The following is a 25826-nucleotide window of genomic DNA, read 5'->3' on the forward strand; positions in this document are numbered from 1 at the left end:
GGTTTAATTAGCAGCATGTCAGTATATTCGTGCATGAGGGCTGGGTGCCAGGGAAGTAGCATATCTTAGGAGCTTCCAGCCTTCCTGCTTAGAGGACAAGCCCTTTGTGTCTGAGGTTGTACTGGTGCATTTCTACGTAAAGAAGTACGAAGGCCTTGTCCTGCTCCTCTTTGGCATCTCACCTTTCTTGGTGTCCACTTTTCATGGATCTTTTCTAGGAATTACCCAGTCTCTACAAACTGGTTAAGAGTAACTTGCTCTGTCTGCAGGTCTTGCTGACTCCTAGGTTTTCCATCTTCCCAGCACCATCTGGTCCTGCTTTGCTGGGAGTGTGGGTAACCCCAAACCCATCTTCTTCATGCAGATCCAGGGCAGGGGCTTTACAGGGCCAGAAGATCTCAGGACATACCAGAACTTGTGATCTTTGTCTCTTGAACCCAGAGGTTTCACTCCACAGCTGTGGTGCTGTGTGTCGAGGTGGCCTTCTGCTGCTGCTGCAACAGCCAAGAGCAGCTCCCTGCTGCCATCAGTTGGCAATTGGCTGGGGCTCAGGGTGATCCATCGCCCCCTTCTCCTGGGGCTGTTTCTGGCCCCTGTGGCTTGTGGGGCTTTGGGGGAAAGGTGGCTTGTTCCCAGCTCATGGGAGGCTCTTGGTTCCTGCAGCTCTGTGCATACAGATGGCAACTTGAGGGAATCTAATTAAAACATGGTGATAGCTGCCTGCTGCAGCTGTGATGGAGAGGGATGAGGAAAGGGGTCTCTGCCTTCCCATGGCTGGTTTCCATGAAATGAAGACTTATCTGATGCAGACTCGCTCACGTCCCACAGCACTTTCTCCCCCTCTGCTCCCCTGTTGTCTGCATCCAGGTGTGCACAAGTCTTCCAAAGGGTATTGCAGTCCCTGGGTACCCTCTGAGCCTGTTACAAATGCATGCCCAGGTCTCTTGCGCTGTGTGCGGTTAGTGCAGACACATGGGGTGCCTTTGCCATCCATCTCATCCTGCTCACAGGGCCGGGCACCTCCTTTCCTACAGCAGGGATGGCCGGAGCCTCCGGGTCCAACAGACATGGCCGAGCCCATGTGCTGACTCGAGTAGGCTTCAGCTGGCAAAAACCCAGGGCTGTTCATAAGTGACAGTTCAGACCTCAGTCGCCAACTCTTTGGCTGTCCTTGAGGAGGAAGGGGAATGATGGGGCAGTCCATTTGTCCTGCATAAGCTGCTGCCAAATGCAACAGCCACTACCCCAGACTGTTGTAGCGTTTTGCTGCTTCTCCTCCCCACCTCAGAAAACCTAAACCAAGCAAGCTGTTGGCATCTCCTGCCCCCCACCGCTGTCTGTTGCCCATACCTGCTGCAGTGGGTGTGCGACATAGATGGGACTTGAAGCCAGAGGGGCTCACTTTGGACTGGGGCTGGCCCTGTTGCTAAGTGCAGGGTGGCTGGTGATTCTCTGCTCGCTCAGGACATGACTGGATTTTGGAAGCAGGGATGTGCACGTACAACCTGCTGCTGGCAGGGGAGGGGGATCAGTGTCCTCTGCTTTCCTGTTGCCCGAGGTGCAATGCCAGCTCCCCTGAGGAGAGCATCTCACTAGGTCACCAGAAAAAGTAATTTGAAGTCTACGGCTGCTCTCCTTAAATCACCTTGGAAGAAGGCAGACGCACCCAGCTCCTGGCATCTCTATTTTTACTTTGTGCAGAGATGGATATGGCTGAGCTGTCTCCTTTTATTTCCAGCATTTGGCGCGTGCTGTAGCGCATTGCTGAAGATGTGTCTGGCTGGATGCAAAGCTGCCTGCTTCCCTGAAGCCCTGGGGGACTGCAGGGGTGAAGGGCTCTTGTCTTCTGCATGGCTTCATAATTCATTTCTTCTCTGCTTGCTGCTCTTTGCCTCCCCCTTCCACTTCCCTTACAGTTTTTGGACTTTTTTTTTTTCCTGTATTTATTCAAAGCAGCCTCAGTAAACAGGGAGCAGGAGCGTGGTAACTGGGACCACTGGTAGCACTGGATTCCAGAGGCATTTTTAATGGATTTCTAATAACCGGAACTGGCCTGTTCTGATGTAGAAACTTTTCTTATTTGCTCTATCTGCAGCTTGGCACAGAGATTTCCTTGGAAAGGCTCAGACTGTGCATTTTGCTTCCTGACAGTCAGGCTGACAAGCTTTGCACCTCAGGTGGCTCCAGTTGCAGCAGCTCTGATGGTGCCGGTTTGCCAGACCTGTCCCGCCGATGCCGTTTTTAGCTTGCAGCTGCCCCCAGCGCCATGTGCCCAAATTGTGCCTGTCAGCTGCCCCATGTCCCTCCTCCTACTTGTGGGCAGGAGCCTGGACGCAATAGCCAGGCAAGACCCCAGTATCTTCCTCTGCCCATGGGGTGCTCATGGAGAGGCTGATTTCATGGTTGCTGCTCTAAAACCTGTTTAGGAGTAACATAAATGGTTTGACCTGTTGAACCGGGCGCCTCTGAAACCTCCTGGATAACCTGGGGGGAATAAGAGCCCTGCAGCCACCAGGCTTTCCTGTTTGAGCTTGCTCTGTGGCTGTGGGGATGAAATGGGGGGGCTCTCTGGCTGCCTTGGACCTGCTGCCCCCAGCGTTGCCCACCCTGTGGGGGCCTGGGGATCTGCTGGCTCCTCCAGGAGCCTGGTGAGCAAGCTGGGACATGTGATCCCCATATCCAGCCACAGCCCCACTCTCAGCCACGGGGCAATGCATATGCTCAGAGCTGTCATCCACCCCATTTCTGCCCCAGTGAGGCAGGGGGAGCTCATGTTTCTGGACTAGGTTGGAGAAGATGCTCCATAACGAATCCTCTGCCACCTGAACTGCTCTGAGGCTTGTCCTACTTCTAGCGACTTGGTGTGCCTGGTAATACTGGCAACTTTGGAGAGTGTAGGGGAAAGGGGAGAGTTTCTCCATTGCTGTGAAATTGCCCTCAAGCTTTTCAGCTTGAGATGTTGCTTTCTGCCCCTTTGGTTGCCCTCACACACCTGGAATGGCAGCCCCAGGGTGCATGACGGTCAGGAACATGGCTGGAGAGGCCTGCCCTCAGTGGGGACGCAGGACTGGGATGCCCAAGAGCCCCAGAGCTCTCCCTCCAGGAACCGTCCCTCCTCTGTAGGCACAGGCTGGCTGCAGTCACACCAGCTTGGGATGTTGGTGGTTAATTGAGAAGCCTTGGAGCTGATAGCTCCTGTGCCTGCGATAGAGAACTTGTTAGCTAGCTGCAGTGAGACTTTTAGACATGGTCTGACTTTAGCCATAATGGTGGGTTACAGGGGGGTCCACCATCACAGCAGGGACCACCAGCCAAGGGTTGGCTCTGAGTGTCAGGCTGCAAACCCACTGCCTTTGGTTGCTGTGTCTCTGTCTCCTGTGGGAAGGGAGATGGGCCATAGCTTGAACGTGCCCACCCACCTGCCTCCCAGGAACAGGAGTGCCTCAGCACTGCAATGCAGCAAGCGGGCTTGAATTAAAGACCATCATCCCCTTATCGAGGCGTTGCAACAGATGGTGGTGATCTATAAACTTCTGTGGCGAAGGGAGGCTGAGGGGGAGCCTGTTCAGGGGCTGTTGCTCCTGAAGGATGTGAATGTTCTCCAGTTCTTGGTTGGGCTTTTCTTGCTTGCATCTCCCATGGGAAAATGTGGGAGTGGAGCATTTGAGCCTAGGCTTGATTTGACTTGATCCATCCGAGTTATCTGGGCTAACTTGGAGCAGGGCAGGCTTGTTGTGGACCCAGAGACATGGCAGTATGTCCAAGGTGGGAGCATGAGAGCTGGTACCAATGCCTGGGTAACACAGGATGCCACCCTGCTAAAACAGCTCCCTGCTTCTTCTGATGCCGAAACCCCTATGTGGATTTAGCTCTCTATCTGGTGAAAGAGAGGACTGGATGTCATCCGGGGGTGTGCAGCGGGGTTCAGTGTCATGGTTTGCTTCAGGAGGGGACCTGTGTCAGCTCAGACCAGGTGTGCTGTGTGCCATGGTGCAGGCAGCTCCCATTGCAGGCCATGCTCTCCTGTTCATCCGCTGCCTTGGAAGTGCTGATGCACATTGCTGCTATATTGATGTTTGGTTAATGAGAGTTGTCATCTGGAGCTGCTTATCCCTTGCCCTTGAGTATAAAACAGCACTTGGATGGGCCCTGGTGTTCAAAGTCATGATTGGTCTGTGAAGGTATTGCAGCAGATCTGATGGGGAGATGCTGTTCTTTGTTGTGGGATTAGAGACTTTAAGCCCTGAGGAGCCCATTCCACCTGAATGCATGTAGCAAAGCACAGCTGGGGTAAGAACTATGCATTCCACCTGCAGAGAGGGCTAGGTTTGGGGTTTCTTTCCACCCTGTCTTGAGTCAGCGTAGAGGACATGGTCACACTGGCCAGGCAGGTGCTCTGGAGAGGTGTTTGAGGAGAGGTGTTTGAGGTGGTTGCAAACAGCATCATTTGCACCCCTCAGTGTTTGGGTAGGTGGGTGGAGGTGGTGAGATCAGCATGGCTGAGAAGGCTTGTGGAGCGGGGAGGGGGAGAGCTCTTAAGCCAACGCAAATTGGCCACCTGCCTCCTAGGGAGATGCTTCCTGTGAGACACAGCTTGAATACAGGGGAGCGGATGGGTGAAATGGGAAAAGAGTCTGTCTGGTAGTTCCTGCCACCTTCTTGCCGGTAGAACTATTCACCTGATGAATTCTGTGAGGGAGTTCTATGGGATCCATTAAAGCTGTTGCAAAACCTGGTGATAGGACAGGAGATGTTCAGGCTGGGACAGCCCTGAAGGCCCAGTTTGTGCCATGATGGGTCTGCCTGCATCCTCCCTGTGTGGCGGTAGCACCACAGATCATCTCCTGCTGTGTGACAAGGCCAGTCTGTCACATTTGTCTGTCTCCGTGGTCCAGTGTTGACATCAGAGCTTGGTTTCAACCTGCTTGTGAATTGGCCAAGACTAACTGAAAATGTCTTGTAGGTAGCGCTTCTGAAATCCATGGTGCAGGGCAAGCTCTGGGGTGACTTTCCCAAGGCAAGGCACAAACATGGCTCAAATTCCCCTTCTTGCTTTGGGAAGGTCAAGCAGCATCTCAAATGCTTCCAGACTTTTCTGTCTGGGTTTGCTGTGTCTCTAACAAGAGTCAGAAGCCATTCAAAGTGGTCTCTGGCTGCTGAGAAGCAGCGTACTTATCAAATGTGATCAGAAGTCCTGATGCAGGACCAGTGTTAATGGGCAAAGTGCTTCTGCTGTACTCTGTTGAAGTAGAGACCAACCCCGGGACACAGAGGCAGGCTCCAAGGGACTGGGGATGTCCGTGAGGGTAGGTGGGCTGTGAACTCGAGCAGCAGCTGGGCTTGTTCATACTGCACTGGAGGGTGCTGCAGACAGGGCTATACACCTTGTTTAGCTGGCTAATGGGCTCATGCCAAACACATTTCCTGCTGAACATTTCTCTCCTCCCAGGGCTGGTGGGATGGCTGGTGGGATGCCTGTCTCCTTGTGGGGTGGGAGGCAACAGAGCTTTCTGCTGCTCATACCTGTCCGGACAGGGACACCCAAGTATATAGGAGAGCATTGCTGCCACAAAGGTCTCTGCTGTCAGCCTGAGTGCAGGGGCTGATGCACGTATTGGGAGGGGATGTTGGTTCATTTGGGAGAAAACTAGAGAGAGGGTTACCTCTCGGGGTGCTGAAATCACTGCTGTTAAGGGCTTTCACAGTCCAAGGAGGCCAGCACGAGGACTTCAATGGTGATAACAGCTGGGAATAGCATTGGGATAGCAGGGACTGTGCGACAGTGCTGAGAGTAATGGGAAAATGTGCTTCTGAAATCAAAATGTAACCCGACTCCTTTGCTCCATTTTTCCACCGTGTGTGTGTTTTCCTGAGGCACTGCTCCTGCACAAGTCCACGTACTTGTGGATGAGGGAAAGGCTGTGGATGTCATCTACCTGGACTTTAGTAAAGCCTTTGACACCATCTCCCACAGCATTCTCCTAAGGAAGCTGGCGGCTCATGGCCTAGGCAGGCGTACTCTTTGCTGGGTAAAAAACAGGCTGGATGGCCAAGCCCAGAGAGTTGTGGTGAATGGAGATAAGTCCAGTTGGCGGCCGGTCACGAGCAGTGTTCCCCAGGGCTCCGTTTTGGGGCCGGTCTTGTTTAATATCTTTATCAACGATCTGGACGAGGGGATTGAGTGCGCCCTCAGTAAGTTTGCAGACGACACCAAGCTGGGTGGGAGTGTCGATCTGCTGGAGGGTAGGATGGCCCTGCCGAGGGAGGGACCTGGACAGGCTGGACCGATGGGCCGAGGCCAGCTGTATGAGGTTCAACAAGGCCAAGTGCCGGGTCCTGCACCTGAGTCACAACAACCCCATGCAACGCTACAGGCTTGGGGAAGAGGGGCTGGAAAGCTGCCTAGCCGAAAAGGTCCTGGGGGTGTTGGCTGACAGCGGGCTGAACATGAGCCGGCAGTGTGCCCAGGTGGCCAAGGCGGCCAACAGCATCCTGGCTTGTATCAGGAATAGTGTGGCCAGCAGGAGCAGGGAGGCGATTGTGCCCCTGTACTCGGCGCTGGTGAGGCCCCACCTGGAATACTGTGTCCAGTTTTGGGCCCCTCACTAGAACAAGGACATTGAGGTGGTGGAGCGTGTCCAGAGAAGGGCAACGAAGCTGGTGAAGGGTCTGGAGCACAGGTCTTACGAGGAGCGGCTGAGGGAGCTGGGGTTGTTTAGCCTGGAGAAGAGGAGGCTGAGGGGAGACCTTATCGCTCTCTACAACTCCCTGAAAGGAGGTGGTAGTGAAGTGGGTGTTGGTCTCTTCTCCCAAGTAGTTAGTGATAGGACGAGAGGAAATGGGCTCAAGCTGCGCCAGGGGAGGTTTAGATTGGCTATTAGGAAAAATTTCTTCCCGGAAAGGGTAGTCAAGCGCTGGAACAGGCTGCCCAGAGAGGCGGTGGAGTCACCATCCCTGGAAGTGTTCAAAAACCGGGTAGACGTGGCACTTGGGGACACGGTTTAGTAGGCATGGTGGTGTCGGGTTGATGGTTGGACTGATGATCATAGAGGTCCTTTCCAATCTTAATGATTCCTAGTTTTACTTCGTTAAAAAATAATCCAGCCACCAAGCCAGGAACGTGAAATCAATTATTGCTTGACCCTTAATTAGTTTATTGGTGGACTTGGTAGTGGTAGGTTGATGGTTGAACTAGATGATCTTGAAGGTCTTTTCCAACCTAAATGATTCTGTGATTCTGTACAGTACCAGAAGCAAGTCTGAACCTGAGTTTTTGCTTTCTCCCAGTGCTTATGTGTATGCTTTCTCTCAACAGCCATCAAGGTGAGCTGCGTTGGATCCTGTGGAGTGTCCAATAAGATCAATGACACAGCATGGACCGTGGAGGAGCAGTACTTTAACAGCACGCTGTCTCTGGCAGACAAAGGTAAGGTCCACAAAGACATAGTGGAGATCTGTGATTCTGAGATGGTCTGCACAAATGTATCACCAAGACTGCAGCATCTTCTCATTGTGAAATATCCCTTCACAGGCTGCTTTGTTCTGTGCACAGAGGATGGGAACCAATGTTAGAGACTACAAGAGCTTAGAAGGAGCTGTGCAGAGAGGCATCCTGAATAGCTGCAGAACTTGACAGCCACTCTGCAAACACTACTTGCACCCTCTGGCCTTGGTCTGCCTGAAACAGGGCTGCCAGCAGTGACTTCTCTGCTATTTCAAGGCCCTTTGGGTTCACCCTGCTCCGCTTCCTGTGTGTGTTGTCTGTGGTGGTCACAAAACACTGATCAAAGCTGATCAACAGAAGTGAGTTGCAGGCCAGGAGTAGTTTGCATTGAAAGGGATGTGGAGGTGTCACTTGTACTCCAAGAGAAACGTAGAGAGCATGGCAGGAACAGCCATGCAGTTACCACCACACCCCACCCTGCAAGCAGAGATGCCCAGAGATAGCGACAGGGTTGTATTATCCTGTGGGGTAAAGTGACACCAGCAGCCTCTGGGGACTCTGGGCTCGAATGAATGCTGTCTTTCTGCTCTTAAATAGGTCAGCCTTACCACAAATAATTTATGCTGTGCCCTGGCTCCTGTTGAAATCAAGACGTGCCAGTATTCACCTGCTGAAGGCAGTGGCTGTAGTGGTAACTGTAATGTGGCAAAAGCCCAGGCTAGCAGGAGCTCAGCTCTCTGGTGCTGTTTTATCTAATAACAGGAAATGGGTAAAACTGAAGTGGCAGTTTCTGCTAGCTCAGCAATTTTTCAAGCAGAGCTTTTAGCATCAAGGGGAGACTGACCTCATCCCCGTAGCAACTGGAGTGGGTGCTGCTTGCTCTCAGGTCCTGGAGATGGGAGACAGCTGGCTGGTTTGCCCCTTGGTTTGGCTCATAGGCCAGGGGCTGCAGTTGGAGGTAAACTGCCTGGGAGGGTGATGAGAAATGTTCCTGCTTGATTTTGGATGCGGTGCTGAGCACAGCCAGAGAGCCTAGCTGTGAATGTTGGGGTAGCAAAATCCTAGAGGATTTATAAGGTGCTGCAGGCCATTGAGCTTAGAAGATTTGGGAGCTGAAGGCTGTGAACATTTGTGGACTTCTGGAGAGGTTTAAACCTGCAACTGCACTGAAAAATGCACCTTCCAGCTTTTCTTTCTAATATTTAATGATGCAAGGGAGAGCTGCGATATTGTGGTCAGTTCTGTCCTGGTAAATCTGAGCAGTGGCAAAAGCCAACCAGGAGGTAGGAGTGGGAAGACGTGGGTGTGCTGTTTGTTGGTTTTACAGCCCCTGGGAGATTTTTATAGCCGCTTCGGTGGTCGGTTCTTGTGAGGTTCCCCTTGGGAGCCATCCCCTTGACAACTAGGACCAGTGTGGACTGGGAAGGATGGAAGGAAAATGCATTGATGGATACACGCTTTCATGGCTCTGAAGTGTCCTCTTTGAAGGTCTGAATTCCAAAGATGGCCAAAATTTGGTATTCCCAGCTCTTAAACCATTCATGGAAAGCCCTAGTCTTTTGGCTCTTAATTTTCTGGGACCCAGACTCTTGTGTATCGCCCAGTGCAGTGCTGCTATCTGTCAACTGCTAGTATTGTAGACTCTGCCAGCCTGAGACTTTGAGTGGGTGCTTGGGGCTGGGGTGGCAGGGCTGGGCTGCTCGGTCTGCACTGGAGCCGATTGTGGAGCGGGCAGCTGCCCACCTGCGTGCCTGGGGTGTGATCAGGACAAAACCGGCCAGCTGAAGTCTTCCAGAACTACTGCAGCTCCAGGCAAGTGAGGCAAGAAATTGTAGTGCATGACTTATGAGAGATGTAATGAATTGAAGGGAAAATCTGTTCCGTAGGACTGTAGAGTCCTGCACTGGAAAGCTGAGGTGCGTTGTAGTGTCATTACTGTCCTGTCTTGCAAAGCTACAGTGCAATTACAGGGAAAAGCCTGGTCCCAGCTACCAGCAATCAATCTGGAGCAGCATGCCAGGTACTTAGTCACTGACCTGTGATCTTCTGCTTTTTGTGTCAAAGTGGATGCAACCACTGGCAGCTCTCAGCCTCTGGCTCCCAGCTGCAGGGAAGCAGACACGGAGAGGGCAGGCAGTCCCTGTGCATGGGATCGCAGCCAAGGGCAGCGCTTATGGGGCATTTGCTCTTTGTGCAACTGGTACAAGCTCAGGAGTTATTGTCCTGGACTTGCCATGTTTGTCCCATGCCCTTCTTCCCATACCCCAAGGACGCAAGGGAGCGAGCGATGGGATGTGTGTGGGAGAGGGCAGTGTTGATGCTGCCTTTGGACCTGAGTCCTCCACCAGAGACAGCTTTGAAACTGTCACTTGCAATTGTGGCGCTGGCCTGTGAAGATACGGAAACAAAAGCCCTGGGGGCTGGCACCGCTCCAGCCTGTGGTGCTGGGAAGCAAGATAACTGTCTGCTGTCATAGCCCTCACCGTGACATTGATGCATGTCCAGGCCAGCGGAGCAGCAGGGAAGCCTGGCTGCTTCTCTGTGACTCTGCCTCCGTGTGTGCCTGTCTGTCTGTCTGCCTGCCTGCCTCCTCCGAGGGGGCTGCTGGCAGCACAGCATCCTGGCACGGCACAGCCCTGCAGTGAGGCAGTGGCAGGAGTTTGCTAGGGGAGTCAATGCATTGGCCTCGTGGGCATGAGCAGCAGGGCAGGGCCTTGGCGCTGACTCAGCCACAGCATTTTTAGGCTCCCCAGGAATAGCTCTCAGCTGCCCTGGCCTTTCCTGAACAGAGTGTGAAGGAGCTTCAGACAGACAGATGGACTGTCAAAGCAGAGCTGTCCCTTTCCCTGTGACTCTGGACAAGAGCATTTGGCAGGGACAGGCTGCTCCAGTGTCTGGCAGCAAAGCAGTCTGAGGTGCAGCTGCTGCTGGGGAGGCACACTCAGCACTTGTGGGTGCTCCTCGGAGTGCCTCCATGCGGGTCTGACACCCAGCTGGGAGGGGAAACTGAGGCAGTCATGTACTCTTGGGGCATGGGGTGCTGAGCTGGGGCCGTGCTCTCTGATGGGTGATGGCAGGAGCCCAGGGTATGGGTGAGTTAAGGGAGTTGGAAGCATTCCCAAGCAAGGACCCCCAAAGGAACACGGTGCCAGCCCGGCCGATGGCCCACACCGCTAGTGTGCAACTCCTTCCCTGGCCAGCACGGGACAGCTGCAGGCAAAGAGCAGCAAGCACCACGAGCAGAGGTTACTGCGGTTGTGGACAAATACTGCAGTGGCGTATGGGATGGTCCTGCCACGTGCATAAAAACATGCAGAAACCCCCCAGGGTGAATACACGCCAATTCCCTCAGGTGAGGGCTAGCTGTGTCCACCCGTCTTTCTCATGCCCTGAAAAGCAAACAGCAGGAGGGATGGCAGAGACCGCGGGAGGCCTGTGTGTCAGGTGGAGGGGCTGCCTTTCTGCAGTGCTGCAAGAGCATCTTGTCCACAAAGGGGGATGTTACCTTCCAGCAGCACAAATGGAAAATGAGTAGAAGAATGGGGGGAATTTGCTTCTGCCTCAGAGGACTCTCCTGTTCCTGTGTTCCCCCACCTTACACAGCAATGCTGTTAACTCTCATTTTTGAACAAAAGCAAGGAGGAGCAGTATGTTCCTGCTCGGGGGGGAGCTGGCAGCCAGGCTGTGCCCTGGGGCAGAGGGTGATGCCAGGCTCCCCGCTGGCACCATCCCCAGCTCTCTTGCAGAGGGCTCATCCAGCCTGGTAGCGTCAGCTCTGGTTGAGGGAGGATCCCAGGTGTCCCCAAGGCCATGCAGCCAGTGCATCTCCATCTTGCCTGTCCCTGGCAAGTGGCTCGTGCTCCAGCAGGGCCACAGCAGTGCTGGCACCTGGGAGGACTGTGCAGGGCGGCACGCTCAGCCTGAAAAACAAACCGCCTCGCTCTCTCCGTTCCCACATCCTGAGCAGTAACTTTACAAAACAGTGATCTGTGCTCTTTGAGGACACATAGGGGGAAGGGGAGAGGAGGTTTGCAAAACTATGGAGGCTTGGATTGCTCTTTAAGTATCTAAGAGCAACTCTGCACTTCTCTACCCACACACCTTCGCAGTGAAGTAAGTGAGGGGGCAGCTCATCCTCTGTAGCATCAGCTGTTGCTTGTATTACACAGTTGTGGGTTTGTTTTTTTTTTTTTTCTTGAGGGTGTACATTGTATGAGAAAGGAGGCAGGCCCTGAAATAACCCAGATGCCTACTTTGCAATGCAAGCACTTATTTAAGGCACTGGCCTCATCCTTAATTTCCCTTCTCACCCCCTCCTTGGAGCAGCATCCAGGGTGTGGATGGCTCAGTCATGCCACTGGAGCATCTGCAGGTTGGTCACCGGTGTTTTTGCTGCAGAGGACCCTGCTAACGTCTGTGCTGGCATGGTGCTTGTCCCGCTTCAAGCAGTGTGCCAGGAAAGCCTATTGCTGGGGCTGGCCAGGGCTGAGCAAGAGCTGGAGGCAGCGGGCATCTGCAAGGTGCCGGGGGAGCTGGGGGATTGCACAGGGTCTGTGCTGTGGCTTTGGCAGTAACGCCCAGGCCAGCGGTTTAATGAACTTGGGCTCATTACATAAAAGTCACTAGAAAGCGCTTGAGCATACCAGGTGGTCTAGAGCTGCTCGCTGCCTCGCTGCTGTTTGCTGGAGGACACAGTGCAGCGCCGAGGAGGTCGCTCAGCCATGGGTGGCTCTCGGGGGGAGGCTCATTATTTGCCTCCTGGAGGGGAGGCCGAGTGGGGATTTGCGTTTCCCAGTTGGCCTGAGTTTGTCTTGGACTTTGACTGCTCCCTGGTACTGTTTTTTCTTGGGTCCTCTTTTTGCGAAGAAATGCAATAGGAGTGAGGGGTGTTGGGTTTCTGTAGGTGTCAGATCAAGTACACCAGTTGCAGTGGGTACAAAATAGCACTGCTTGTACCCACTGCTCTCGGACAGAGAGATGCTTCTCTTGATCCAATATAATGGAGTAATTCAGCTCTGCGGAGGCCTCCCACTCCACTCCCCCTCCCCTGCTGCAGCTCTGGCCGTATTCAGCCAGAGAGGAGCCGGTCCATCGTGCGCCTGTACCCACACAGGGCTGTTATCTTTGGACACCCTGTATCTCTGACTGCACACAGAGCTCTTGCCCTGTGGATGGGTTGTGCATGCGAAGGTAGACTTTTTTTTTTTCCTCTTTTAATTCCCTTTAAATCCTACTTGTACCTGAGTTGAACCCGTGCAGGGAGCTGGCTGTAATTTCCAGCTGACCTTACATTTGGCAGCTTGTTAGTTAGCTAGAAGGCGCTGCAGGGAATTCCTGGCTGCCCCATGTGCTTCCTTTGCTGGCAGATTTCTTGCACAAAGAGCTAAAAAGGGGCAGCTGTGAATTGCCTCTTCCCTGGGGTGGTTCTCTGCCGGCCTGGCACAACACCTTCATAGCCAACAGTCAGCACAGGGCGACAATTCTGTCTTCCATCTGAATTTAAAAAGCTTAGTGACCTGACTAAGCAGGCATTGAGAGACTTAGGTCTCTTGTTCTGTGCTCAGGAATCACTCTCTGAGCAGGGGGTAGCAAAGCAGTGGGCGATGCTCCTGGACAGCCCCTGGCCAGGTGAGAGCAGAAGGGTGCCTGTGGGCAGCAGTGAGCCTTTAAGGATGTGCTGGTGCCAGCTCCTGGCCACACTGTGCTGCCAGGTTCTGGAGCAGTAACTGCAGGTTCAGCCCAGGAAAACCATGTGGAAGGAGCTACAATTGCCTTGGGTCACAAAGCTTCCTCAGCACTTCCCAGTTTCTTGCCTCAATAGATCACTGTTAATCCTTGGAGTTCTTTTTCAGCATTACCATACCGCCAGATCCTGCTAATTCATTGAAAATGTCACCGAGAACTGCTGACCCAGAGATTTGTAAGCAGTGGAGCCCTAGCCTCAGTGCTGAGCTTTCTGGTGTGTTTTCTTCCTCAGTCTGTGCCTCCTGTGTTAAAGAAAGGTTTATCTCGGCAGCGTTAACCATATTGGGGTGCTGGAGGTTGTTCCTACTGTGTGTTTGCATGCATGCAGATCTGACGTGGGCGAGTTGCTGCTTTGAACGGGAGCTTGGAGCCTGCTGGGGACTGCGCTCCTATCCTGCTGGTATGGCAGCTCTGCTTGGCTGAAGTGCTGTCGGTAGCAGGAGAGCTCTCATTTGAGCAAAACTAAGCTGAGCTAAACGCCGAGTCTTTCCCCAGCAGGTCTGGCTATGCTTGCTGGCAGGTTGCTCTTCTGGCTGTCAGCTGCTCCCCCTGAGGCACCTGTGTCTGCTGCAGGGATGGCATGAGCAAATGTGTGTGTTTACCCTCATTTGTTGCCGTTTGTAATCCTGTGTATTAGCTTAATCCACCAGAGACTGAGTTGGAGTCTTCACACTAAAGCTGCAATGGCCCAGCATCACCTGAAGTGCCCTGGTACAGACAAAATTAATGCTTCCTATCTGACATCTCTGATGCAGCCTCCTGCGAGCTAGAAGAGCTCTGACCTTCTCACTTATGTCTAATATTCAATTTTCTGGGCTGCAAACGTGGATGGGGGAGAGACAGGAGGGCAGGGGTGAGCAGGGTGCTGGCCGTCAGTACTGCAGCGAGAGTGACGGTTCTTCCAGTAGCTGGGGAATCGGTATCCTGTAGCACAGCACAGAGGCAGGGCTGCCTATTTCTCCACCCAGAAGTGGAAAACACAAACCTGCTGCTTTCCTGCTCTCTGCCTGGAGAGCCTCGAGAGGAGAGTATACCTGAGCTATACATCAGCAACACTGGTATCATTCTAACTCAGCACCTTCGGAGGAGCTTGCCTTCCCCAGGGAAATGGGAGGGCTGATTTTAGGCAGCAGGAAGACTATATTGCTACAAGTGATGGCTGGGGCACCAGCAGGCACCAGGTACCTTTCCGTAGTACATGATTTGGCCAGCACAGTTAATGCATCACTCGCTAAGTAGCCAGAGGGAAATTGCCATATGGCCTGGCCTGCTGTTCCTCTACTAAAAGAACTAAAAAAAATATGTGTACTCCAAAGGCGCAGCTTGTTCCCGCTCTAGCATCCGCATGTGCAGCAGGAGGGAGCAGAGCCACTGCTGTCTGCTTGGCAGGTACCAGCTGGGAGAGCTGGAGGTTGGAGCAGGAGCCCCATTTCGGCTGCTCCCTGGCTCCTGTGCCTGGGGTGCAGGGACACCTTCCAGGCTCCTAGTTGTGGCTGTGGAGCAAATAGCATCCTTCTCTTCAGGGGATGGAGGGAACGATACACAGAATATTCATCTTTTTCACCCTAGTCTAGCCATGGATGAAACCTGGTGAGGCAGAGGTGTGTGTCATACCGTGCACTGCAGTTGCCTGGCCCTGCAGCTTGCTGTGTGCTCAGATGTCTGGGCTGTCTCTCCCAGCACACCAGAGCGTGAGATATCACAGGGGTGAGTAATAAGGCTCGTCTGAGTCTGTCATGTTTGTGCATCGGTGACCACATCAGTGACCAAGGCATCCCCCAACCCTCTTCTGGCTTCTCTCCAATGATTTCCCCCACTGGCACCAACGTGGAGGTCCTGGCTTTGTCGTGGTGGCAGTCAGCCTCGCGGAGAGACGGCTGTGACTGCCTGTGGCTTCCAGCTCCCCAGGGATGGAGATGCTGGGGCTGGGGGAGCCAATGTGGGAGGAGGCGTTTGGCAGATGTCCCTGCAGTTTGAACTGGTTTGAACATGCAGCTCAGGCAGATCTGGCCCCACCAGTACTGTAAGACTGGCCTGTTTGCATGGGCCACTAACCGAGAAGTTGCAGAACAGCACTGGGAAGCCCAGGTGGGATGCAGCAGGTAGGGCTCAGTGTCCTTGTTTGTGTGCGGTTGGTGCTTCCTGAACCCCAGCCCAGCCTTGCCCTGCCCTCGTGCTGGGGCAGAGGCTGCTAAAGGACCTTTCCCAGCCCTCGGCTGGCTGTCGGCAGGCAGGGTGTGGGCAGGCAGCTTCCCCTCAGTCTCGGAGGGATGATGGCTTTGAAGGGCTGGTGACTTCCTCTGGCTGCTGGCTCTGCCTGGACAGGGGCCTGGCAGCACCGGCCAGGGAAGCTGGATTGCTCAGAAAAGAGTCCAGACCCTTTCAACACCTGTGCTGTGGTGGAGTAAGCTTGACTTGGATCATTTGTTTAGCAGTGTAAATACAGACGTGTTGTCATTTCACCCACACATGGTTACAACGGTGTTGTGTTTTCCCATGTGGTTGTGCAGTGGCGTGCTGGTTTGCGGTGAGTGTGGGGAAACCATGGATCAAAGCAGAGCTGTCTGCGGGGAGAGAATGGTGCGTGCAGCGGCTGGGTGGGCTCAGGGGCATGGTCAGCTTGAGCTTTGCATGGGAAACCCATTAATTTCTGTCCTTCCACTGCACATCAGTGTGACTGCAGATGCCCTGAGTGCTGTGGGATGGTGCTGCAGCACAGAGATCTGTTGTGTCATGCAGGGCTGGGCTCAGGGTTGCGCTCCCTGTCGCTGGTGATGTTTTGCAGGCTCTGATCGCTCAGGGGAGCCCAAGCTGGGCCTGGCTGCGTCACCAGATTACCTCCTGGGACCCGGCAGAGGACTTGGTGTCAGCCCTCTGGATCAAGGCGTTTCCTTTCTGCACATGATGAGTCCTCCCAGGCCTCTTCCACGTCCGCCGGTACAAGCAAACACGCCCCTGTCCCAACATGGAGCAGAGGGGAGCGGCTGAGCTGTCAATGGGAGCATCTGTTTGCTTCCAACCAAATCTCTGCTGGATTCAGGGAAACTTCCAAGGTCACTCTCTGCACTGTAAGACAGCTCTTCCGCACTGTTAGCTTGTTGTTCCTGCTCCTGCTGTCTGGGTTTGGTTTTTTCCAGGCTGTCTGGGGCAGCGGTTCCTTTCCCTCCAGGAATTTTTAGGGAGGATGTTTCCAAAAGCCATGCGGGGGTGGCCTATCTCTGCTGGCTCGTCTCCTATCAGGGGGAAAGGCTGCTGCAGGTATAGCCCCATAGCAGAACCCTGCTAATCCAGCTGCCTCTGCTGCCTAATGACTTTCTCAAGGTATTTTTAGCTGCATGTAAACTTCAGGAAAAGCTTTCTTGTGGCTGAGCACACTGTGGCCTTTGTTCTGGCTTCTGGGAATGGGGAGGTAACGGCTCAGTGCAGCTGCGGTGGCTTGCACAGCCCTTTCCCCTCGCAGTGCATTTGCAAGCTGCTCGGGAGCATTGCAGCCTGCTGTGTGGGGCTGTCGGAGACCCCTCGAGCGATGCTGAACTCCTGCTGACCTGCTCTCGCCTGTGCACAGTCTGCGGCTTGCTTTGGCAAAGCTTCTGGTTCAGGAGCAGCTCAGAAAGGAGCTTTCAGAAAAGGCTGCTTCTCCTGCGTATCTGCATGTCACGGTGGCCATCAGAGGAAACCTTCTCACCTCTGCCTGCTGCCAACAACTGTCTCTCTTGCAAAGTCAACTTGCAGGTGGAATTAGCACCTTAGATGTCCTGGATCTTTACTTGAAGCTCTCGGGGCTGGAGGGACAGGGGCAGTGAGTGCTTTGTGCCCCCCTCACTGCTTGGATGCTGGTGTTCTACAGCAGATGCAGCCAGGCAGGCAGAATGTCTCTGCGTGCTGTGCACGATGCCGCATCTCCCCTCCCATGGTCCAGGGATCTCTCCAAGGCATGTGTGTGGCTAGCAGGACGTGTGTTGCCCTGTCCTGCTGTCGCGATGGCTGCATGGGATGGGCAAGCACTGCAAGTGTCCCTCGCAGGGTGCCGGAGGTGGCTTTTGCTGCTGTTTTCCATGTGAGAGGTACCTGGGTGTTGGGGCAAGGTCAGCCTGTGCCCTGCCCATGCTCATGGGATGGCTGGGACAAGGGAAATTGTAGGTTTTCCTGACTATGTCAAGACTAGTCAGCATTCGGAAATGGAAGCTCAGCCTTTAGGAGCAGAGTTGCCAGCTGGAGAGTTTAAAAGTAGTTGCCACCTCCCTTCCCACTGTAAGGGGGGGACTCGGCTCGGGACTTGCTAAATTTCCACCTGCCAAAGGCGTCAGACACGTGGCAAAAGACTGACATGGCTTTGTAATCCTAGGCAGGTTGGACATGGAGCCTCTACTGTGTCCGTGCCGGAGGAGCTCCTGCCAAGAAGGGGCAAGCAGGAGCCCAGGGAGCAACTCAGTGTGGGGTTACTGCTAAACATTTGCCTCTCCTCCCACTTGCAGCAGGAGGCAGGCAGGACCTGAGCTTGCCTGTGGTCTCTGCTGCCTTGTCACTCTGCCAGGCACTCTGGATTGTGCCCATGCCTTCATGGGAGTCTCCTGTCTTGGTCAGGATCGTCTGTTTTTCTTCATCTATTTTTATTAACTCTTTGTCTCTAAAATAGCTCTGGCACTGAACTCCCACACGCCTTCCACTTTCCTTGCCAGTGGGCTTCTTGGAATGCCTGCTCCAGGCTGCTGAGGGCTCCTACAGCTGGGATTGGGGGTTCTTAGCCAGAGAGACAGGATGAGGGCTGAGGGTGCTGCTGCCCCTCGTAGCCCCTCCACCAGTGACCTGCCCAAAGAGCCTCCATGCTTGCAATAAGGCCAAGAAATGCAGGCATTCAGCTGGAAGTTGGCACTCTGCAAGCACCCAGTTGTTTGTTAGCCATGCTAGCAAATGAAGGTGCGTGTGGTGGCATCTGCTCCTGTGGGTATGACCTGGGTGTTTGGTCCAGCCTGCTGGAAAATTCCCTGTATGTGGAGGGTCTCAGAGCTGGCATAAAGATGCTTCTCTCTCTTTGGGGGGAGGAGAGTGTGGGCTGGAAGGAGCAGGTCTGAAAACAAGAGCTACTGCTAATTGCCTGCAGCATCTCTCTGCTTAATGGAGTGGAGAATAGAGCTCACTGCGTTTCCCTGGCTCCCTGCTTGGTGTGGGGCTGAGGTCTGGGCTCTCATGGCCGTGAGCCAAGCACTGCTGTGATGGCCTCAGTCTGTGTGAGCTGCGACGGGGCATGACTTCAGTCTGGGGTAGCTGGTCTTGGAACTCATCACTGGCCGTGAAGAGCAGGAACGGCCTTTTCCAGCTGTCGTGGGCAACTTGTTGCAGGCAGGAACTGCAGGAAGGATTTGTAGGCTGCTCCCTTGCCCCAGGGGGTCACAGCAAGTCTGAGTATGCTGTGAACCAACAGGTCTCTGGGCGCTCGGGCTTGGTCTGAGCTATCGGGGTGGTCAGCCCTGACCTATGGGCAGTTCTTGTCTGGTGACTTACTTGGAGGCCAGGCTAACCATGTGGAAACTGTATCAGTGCTACCAAGTCACACATAGGCTCCGAGAGCTCGACTGCATCCTCTGCAAGTGATGCTGGCGATGTGCATTGCTGGGAGAGCATATTGCCTTGCTCGGTGCTGCCATTGGGGGCAACCTTCAGGACCCCTGGTTTTCTGCAGGGGGTTGGAAACTGTGAACATGAAGTACTCGCAGGTTCACTTCCAGCCTGGTGTTCTGTTGGTGCACATGAGCTGGGCAGGAGCTTGACTGAAATGACTTGTTAGGTCATGCTGCCTGTAATGTAGAAGGGGGACTTTCACCTTGTGGCGTCTGTGAGCTCTTCCTAAGGGTCCTGGAAAGGCTGTGAAGTTTCATGCTCCTAGCAGGAGACTTGAAATCACTGCCTGCATGTTTGTCTGGGGCTCTGCAGGTCAGACAGCTGGAAAGTCTCCAGGTCTTGGTGGCCACTCAGTGGTCACTACCCTCTGGGACTCCCATCTCCCTTCCTTTTCATTGCAGGAATAGGGCTTGCTCCCTCTCCCTTTCAGATGGAGCAAGTCCCCTTACTGCAATGCAGAAGCTGCACGAGAGAGTTGATGTATTCCAGTTTATCAATTTGTTTTCCAAAAGTAAGGATAACGGGTAGAAGATCAATGTTGAATGGTGCCCAATAAAAGGCAGAAACCCATGGAGCAGCAAACAAGCACTGGGTTAGTTGAGTCATTAATATTAGCCAGGCTTTACCCCATAACCAACAAGCACCTGCTACACACCTGCTACATCTCAAGCTCCTGCCTTTAACTGGGCGAGGCTTCCCCAGAAGGGAATAGGAGAAGATGCCCCACACATCTGTGCCTGTCCCAGCTCTGCAAGGCATCAGGCCTGGCAGCGAAGGCAGTGACTGGCTTTTTGCCTCCACCTGGTGACAAGACCGGGTGTTGCATTGTAGCCCACATAATTAGGTTTTATCTGGGGGATGGGGAGGGGAATCACCAGGGAGGTGTTCTAGGTGAGGTGATGGGAATGAGCAAATCTTGCTCCTCTCTGGAAGGACAAAGTGTATAAAGAGGCATCTCTTAGTTTTCTCCTGACGTGCCTTTGTAGTGATACACGATGGGATGCTTGTCATATTATTTATTCTGCATGCCTTTGCGCTGCAGGCAGGATGCACACCAACTGGGGTGTCCTTAGGTCCCCGTGGAGTGGCTGAGTGAGTGTCGTGGTTTAGCCTCAGCCAGCAACTAAGCACCACGTAGCCGCTCGCTCACTCCCCCTACCCCGATGGGATGGGGGAGAGAATCGGAGGAGTAAGAGTGGAAAAAAACCCACTCCTGGGTTGAGATAAGAACAATTTAATAATTGAAATAAGGTAAAATGATAATAATATAATAATGATAGTAATAATAACAATATACAAAGCAAGTGATGCACAATGCAATTGCTCACCACCCGCCGACCGATACCCAGACAGTTCCTGAGCAGCGATCGCTGCCCCCAGGCCAAACCCCCAGTTTATATACTGAGCATGACGTCATATGGTATGGAATAGCCCTTTGGTCAGTTTGGATCAACTATTCTGGCTGTGCCCCCTCCCAGTTTCTTGTGTACCTGGCAGAGCATGGGAAGCTGAAAAGTCCTTGACTAGCATAAGCAGTACTCAGCAACAACTAAAAACATCAGCGTGTTATCAACATTCTTCTCCTACTAAATCCAAAACACAGCACTATGCCAGCTACTAGGAAGAAAATTAACTCTATCCCAGCCGAAACCAGGACAGTGAGTAGAGGGGCAGAGGTGCAGCTTTTCATAACGTGAAGGACGCACGGAGTCAAATACCACCTCCCCTGCCTCCTACCTGGATCGCAGTGTCAGTGGGGCAGATTTACGCTTCTCTCTTCCCCACCTCCCCCTGTCATGTAATCCACTTAATCCCTGACGATAGGACTCTATTACTGTCAGCTCTGCGGAGCCAATATTGCTAACGGGCAAGCTGTCTCCTCTGTCTTGCATCAACGAAAGAGCTAGCCAAATCTAGTCTTGGTACCTCCAGCAGTGATCCTACAAAGCAGAATAAATGCAGCTTGATTTAATAGGTATCCAGGTCTTCTCTTAGCACTGCCACTTTAAAAACAAAACTTCTCATGTTTACACGTATTTAACAAATGTGGATAAACCTTAGTGCTTTTCTTACTGAAGGCAACTTTGGGAGCTGCCTGATGTTACCGGATCACACTGCGGGTCCAGTTCAGCTGTCACACTGCCCTGGGAGGGAATCTGGATGGGAGTGCCAGAGGGTGGATGGGGTTGGGCAGTCTGAGTCTGTAGCTGTTGTTTTAGCCGTGCACTGAGTCTTGGCTCTGATCTGTACCCTCAAGGCCACCGTTGCAGAGTGGGATATGGTTGAAGAAAACCAGTGTTGAGATTTTAATGTGGAAATCTTTTCCTTGGCTCCTGTTGTCTAAGCAGCCACGCTGAGATACTGCAGGTTCCTTCTTGGGACCAGGGGTGGATTTAGGCCTGGAAGATGGACCTCTCGTTCCAGCTCCTGAACACTGTGCAGTCCGCGTGGGGCTTGGTGTGCGGCTAAGGCTACAGCAGTTTGAGGCCCACCAGACCTCCTTACTGCCCTCAGGCAGTGCCTGCGCTTTCTCGCCTTCCCCCTGACTGGCTGTAGCCTACTTGAGGGAAGATAAACACATAGCATCCCTTCTCCATGCCCTATGTCAGTAGTCTGGGGCTGACCACTTGCTATGGCACTGGGATCCCTTAAATCCTGCCCCAAACTACCTTATTTCCAGGATATCTTAACGCAGAACCAGTCATTGGGAATGGAGACATGTCCTGTCCCAAGGAGACGTGGGTGGCAGCAGATGCTCCTGTTGACTCAAGCACTGCTTATTGGATCTGGAGTTGTCCAGTGGGCTGTAAGCAGCTGAACAAGTTGTGTGTTTTTCCCCAGGTGGTGGCCTCTCTCTCTCTCCAGAAGATCACGCTCTCCAGAAGATCACACCATTCCAAGGCAACAGCCTGTCCCACTTACCGTTTACTCTTGTTTCCCACAGGGGTCCTGACAGCTGGAGAGCACAACTTTCCCTTCCAGTTTCTGCTGCCAGGTATGACGCAGATAAATGGCTGAAGGCATTTCCATGTAAGCCTTGGTTTTTGCAGCCTCGTGAGCTGTGCTGAGCAGGACTTGGGCTGGATGGCAGAGGCAGGCTGGCAGCTTGGCCTGGAGACGCTAGAGGGAGCATAAGGTCAGCCACAGACAGTCGAGGTGCTTAGACAAGCGGGTACCTTCTGCGATGGTGTAAAGCTGGGTCTGAGCTGTCACTGATGCCTCTCCAGGCGTGACCCTGTGAGCTCTCTGGGTGTGCGCAGGGGTCCTGGCCTGTGGCTAGCCAACCATCCTGCACACAGTGTGCTCAGAGAGAGGATCTCTGCTCTTGCACCTGTGGTTGTAGAGGATCCCTTCTGTAAGGAGGTTGCAGCAAAGTCTCTGAGTGACTGAAGTGTTCAGCCCCGGCTCTTTTTTGGGGGAATCCCCGTGTGCTCTGTCTCTCAGGTACTTGCAGAACTCCTCAGGTGAAGAGTAAAGCTGTTTAAAGGGACTGTACTTCCAGTTCAGAAATGCTTGGCCTGACTCAGCCTTATGATCCTTTTATTTCTCTCTTGACTCCAGCCTCTGCTCCTACATCATTTGAAGGCCCTTTTGGCAAGGTCCTCCATCAGGTGAAAGCTGTGATAGACACACCTCGCTTCTCCAAGGACTACAAGTGCAACAAGATCTTCTACGTTCTCTGCCCTCTCAACTTGAACGACATCCCTGACATTGAGGTAAGAACAAGGAGGAGTGTGTCTGGGAAGTGCCAAGGCTTCAGCACTTGTCCTGCGTGCTGTCTGAGGAATAATTGTGTGGTTGGACAACTCTCTGACTGCATGCCCTGACTGTGCAAGACTCCTGATCTGTCCTGCCTTGCCATCAGTCTGTGCTCCCAGTGATTTTTGACTGTTCTGCATGTTGCTTTGAAAGATTTGGGTGAATTTTCAGCACACAGAGAGAGGTGTTGGCCAATATGGCCAATAGCATCAGGTGCTTCTAGAGACTTGGGTTTGGGGAACTTGCTTTGGAGGGAAGAGTGACTAATAGGACAGCAAAACTGGGGAGATGGAGAAGTGAGACCTGTTGTCTGTGGCCGTGCTGTGTTGCTCGTTCTTTGTGTCCTCTTAGACCAGATATTTCTGCTTGCTTGTTTTGAATCTCTGAGTGTTTTCCTGGAGACTCTCTGACTCTCTTGAGCCAACATCTCTGTCTCTCTGCTGTCCTGCAGCAGCCCAACACTATGTCAATCACCAAGAAGTTCAACTACAAGCTTGTGAAAAGTGGCAACATTATCTTGACCGCCACCTCGGATCTGAAAGGGTACATTGTGGGGCAAGCAATCCAGCTCCGCACGGACATAGAGAACAAATCGGGCCGGGACACCGGGGCTGTGGTAGCCAGTCTGCTCCAGGTAAGCATCTGAAAGGGTGGTTCTTTGGCTTGTGCTGGTACTCCACACTCCTGAGGCCTCTATGAAACTGGGGCAGTTCTCACCGGCGTGCATCTCTGCTGCGAGTGGCTGAGAGGTGGCAGCAAGGAGTCCAGGCCTCTGGCTAACTCTGTTTCTCTCTGCCTTCCTGGGGAAATAAATGGTAGAACTTGTCTTGTTTGTACCAACTCAGTCTATCGTATAATGATGGGTATTTCTGCTCTGTAATATGCACATTAGGTTTGTGCTCGTGCTTATTTGACAAAGCAGTCAGGTGGTTTTGTGTCCTGACTTAACGTTTGTGGGAGACAGAAGACCATCTGCAATCTTTCTGCTAGCTGTATTTTCTCCTGTCCGTACAGAAGGTGGCTTATAAATCCAAGCGCTGGATTTACGACCTGAGGACCATCGCGGAGGTGGAAGGCTCAGGAGTGAAAGCCTGGAAACATGCAGAATGGAAGGAGCAGATACTCGTTCCGGCACTGCCCCAGTCCATTCTGCAGGGCTGTAGCCTCATACATATCGACTACTACATCCAAGTGAGTACATCAGTGCTCTTGGAGAGCTCCAGTGGGCTGTGCTGCAACTTCTGTGCTCCCTTCTGGGTTGAGCTCAATCGCTGAACTCCATAGCTGTGTGGTGTGGGTGGCCCTTGCATCAGGTGAACCTTCCCAGTGCAATGTATAATGAAGAGGATGCCACTGTTTTTCCTTCTCTTCCAGGTTTCCCTCAAGTCACCAGAGGTTTCAGTCACTCTCCCCATTTATATTGGTAACATTGCTGTGAACAGGGTGCCTCTGAGCCCCTCCCGGTCCATCCAACACATACCATCTGCAGTGGTACCCAGTGCCCCCCCGGAGGAAGAGGAGGCTGCCAGCGGTTATCACCCAATGGACAACGTTTCGATCCCTACCAAAAGCCATTCCCAGCAGCAGCCGTTTAGCTATGCCCCAGGACTGAGCTTCCAGGAGATAAGGGTGGACTCGGAGCAGACGGGCTCCCCAAACCATCCCACTCTCTGCCTGTCGACGGGAGCCACGGTCCCTTACTATGCTGAGGGGAATGTGGTGCCTGTCCCCACAGCCAGCTCTCTCATTTTGCCTCCAGAGTACAGCACGTGGGGCTACCCATATGGTGAGCAGGCTGCTCCTGAGACCTAAATGGGCTGGCAGTGTGATAGTAAACATCTTCTACCTCAAGAGTCTCTTTGATATCTGCGAACTGGGTGGGAATATAGGGATGTCAGCCCACTCGGGGCTGATGTCAGAGGGGTTCATGAGATCTCTCTGCCTGCTTTAGCCTTTGGAGGAGTCCCCTCTTACAGCTGTAAAAGCCGGCTGTCGGTTCCCACGTCTACACCCATGCCTGCCCTAGGCTTGTCGTGAGAGGATCTCCCTGTTCTTAAATGAGCTTTCAGCCTCCCACTGATAGAAAAACTTCTTGGCTTGTGGTGAGGCTGGTGGGAGCAGAGCCAGGAAAATGATGTAACTGAAATCTTCTGTCTGACTTGGAGTAGGCCTGCAGCTGGTCTGAAGATACAAGCTGTGGGGGCGGGAGCTGAGAGACTGTCCAGGCTGGAAAAGCTTGGGGAAATCCCAGCATGCTGGATTCCTGGAGCCATGCTCGTCCCAGGTGGCTGGGGTGGCAGGGATCAGCAGTGCCTGTTAGCACAGACAGACTGTTAACACAGTCGTACCCAACTAAACCTGTCTTAGCACCGAGGTAACAAGACACTCAATGTGTCACTTTGGCCTTGGCTTGGGGGACATGGACCACGGGTCATCTGTGATCCGGAGGTGTTGGAATACATGAGGATGCTTGTGAAAGAAGGGGAGGAACAGAACAGGACTTCGAGGTGCTGATTTTAACCCCTATAGGCATCAGGACAGGGATGGGACTAGCTGGCTAAAATTCTGCGTGTGCACACACAAACCCCGTGTATTTCAGTGGGGCAGGATGTAGGGTCCTGGAGAGAGAGTGCCTGCATGCATGACACATGTACATGTTAGCAAGTTGCTTTACTTGGCACCGAGTTACATAGACTGGGGTAAAGGCAACCTCCCGAACACCCACCATAACCGCTCTTATTCTTTCTTTCCACCGCAGAGGCACCTCCATCCTATGAGCAGAGCTGCAGCAGTGCCAACTCCAGCATCAGCAACGGCAACTAGCCTCCCCTGCTTTGAGTCCCGCTGGCGCTGCCCACCCCCAGGCGCCACGGTTGACCTGCCTACTGCAAAGTCCGGTACAGCACAAGGCGTCTTTTTGGCTCTCTGGCTGTTTGGTGGGGTAAATGGCACATCCCGGCCTGGGCTTTTTAAGTCTCTTTCTAGCAAGGGGGAAAAAAAACCAAAAAGGGCAGCCAGAGCAGCCTGCGTGTGTGTATAGGAGAGGTCTGGGAAACTGAACCATCTCCTTCTGCTGCACCAAGTGCTGGAGAACTGGTTTTGCCCTAGGGATGCCCTCTGCAGCAGCCTGTGTTTAAAGTACTGTAGTCAACACTAACTGCTTTACTATCAAAGCACCTGCGATGCCTTATCTGAAATGCTCATGACTTGGCATGTCTCCACTGTAGGTGAAGGCTGGGCTGTGTGGACTTTCTCTTCT

At 53.2% G+C, this 25826-nt stretch overlaps 1 protein-coding gene across 1 annotated transcript in view; it reads left to right on the plus strand.

The window, feature by feature from the left end:
* The window catches only part of ARRDC1 (arrestin domain containing 1), a 38199-nt gene extending 12809 nt beyond the window's left edge, over window positions 1–25390 (plus strand). Inside the window, exons 2-8 of the mRNA XM_075716965.1 lie at window positions 7316–7426; window positions 21753–21803; window positions 22370–22524; window positions 23019–23201; window positions 23582–23758; window positions 23942–24353; window positions 25326–25390. Coding sequence (XP_075573080.1) covers window positions 7316–7426; window positions 21753–21803; window positions 22370–22524; window positions 23019–23201; window positions 23582–23758; window positions 23942–24353; window positions 25326–25390 — 1154 coding nt within the window. The remainder of the gene's footprint in view (window positions 1–7315; window positions 7427–21752; window positions 21804–22369; window positions 22525–23018; window positions 23202–23581; window positions 23759–23941; window positions 24354–25325) is intronic.
* Window positions 25391–25826: the final 436 nt, after the last annotated feature.

The sequence above is a fragment of the Pelecanus crispus genome, chromosome 9 (assembly GCF_030463565.1).
Source record: "Pelecanus crispus isolate bPelCri1 chromosome 9, bPelCri1.pri, whole genome shotgun sequence".
NCBI lineage: Eukaryota > Metazoa > Chordata > Aves > Pelecaniformes > Pelecanidae > Pelecanus > Pelecanus crispus.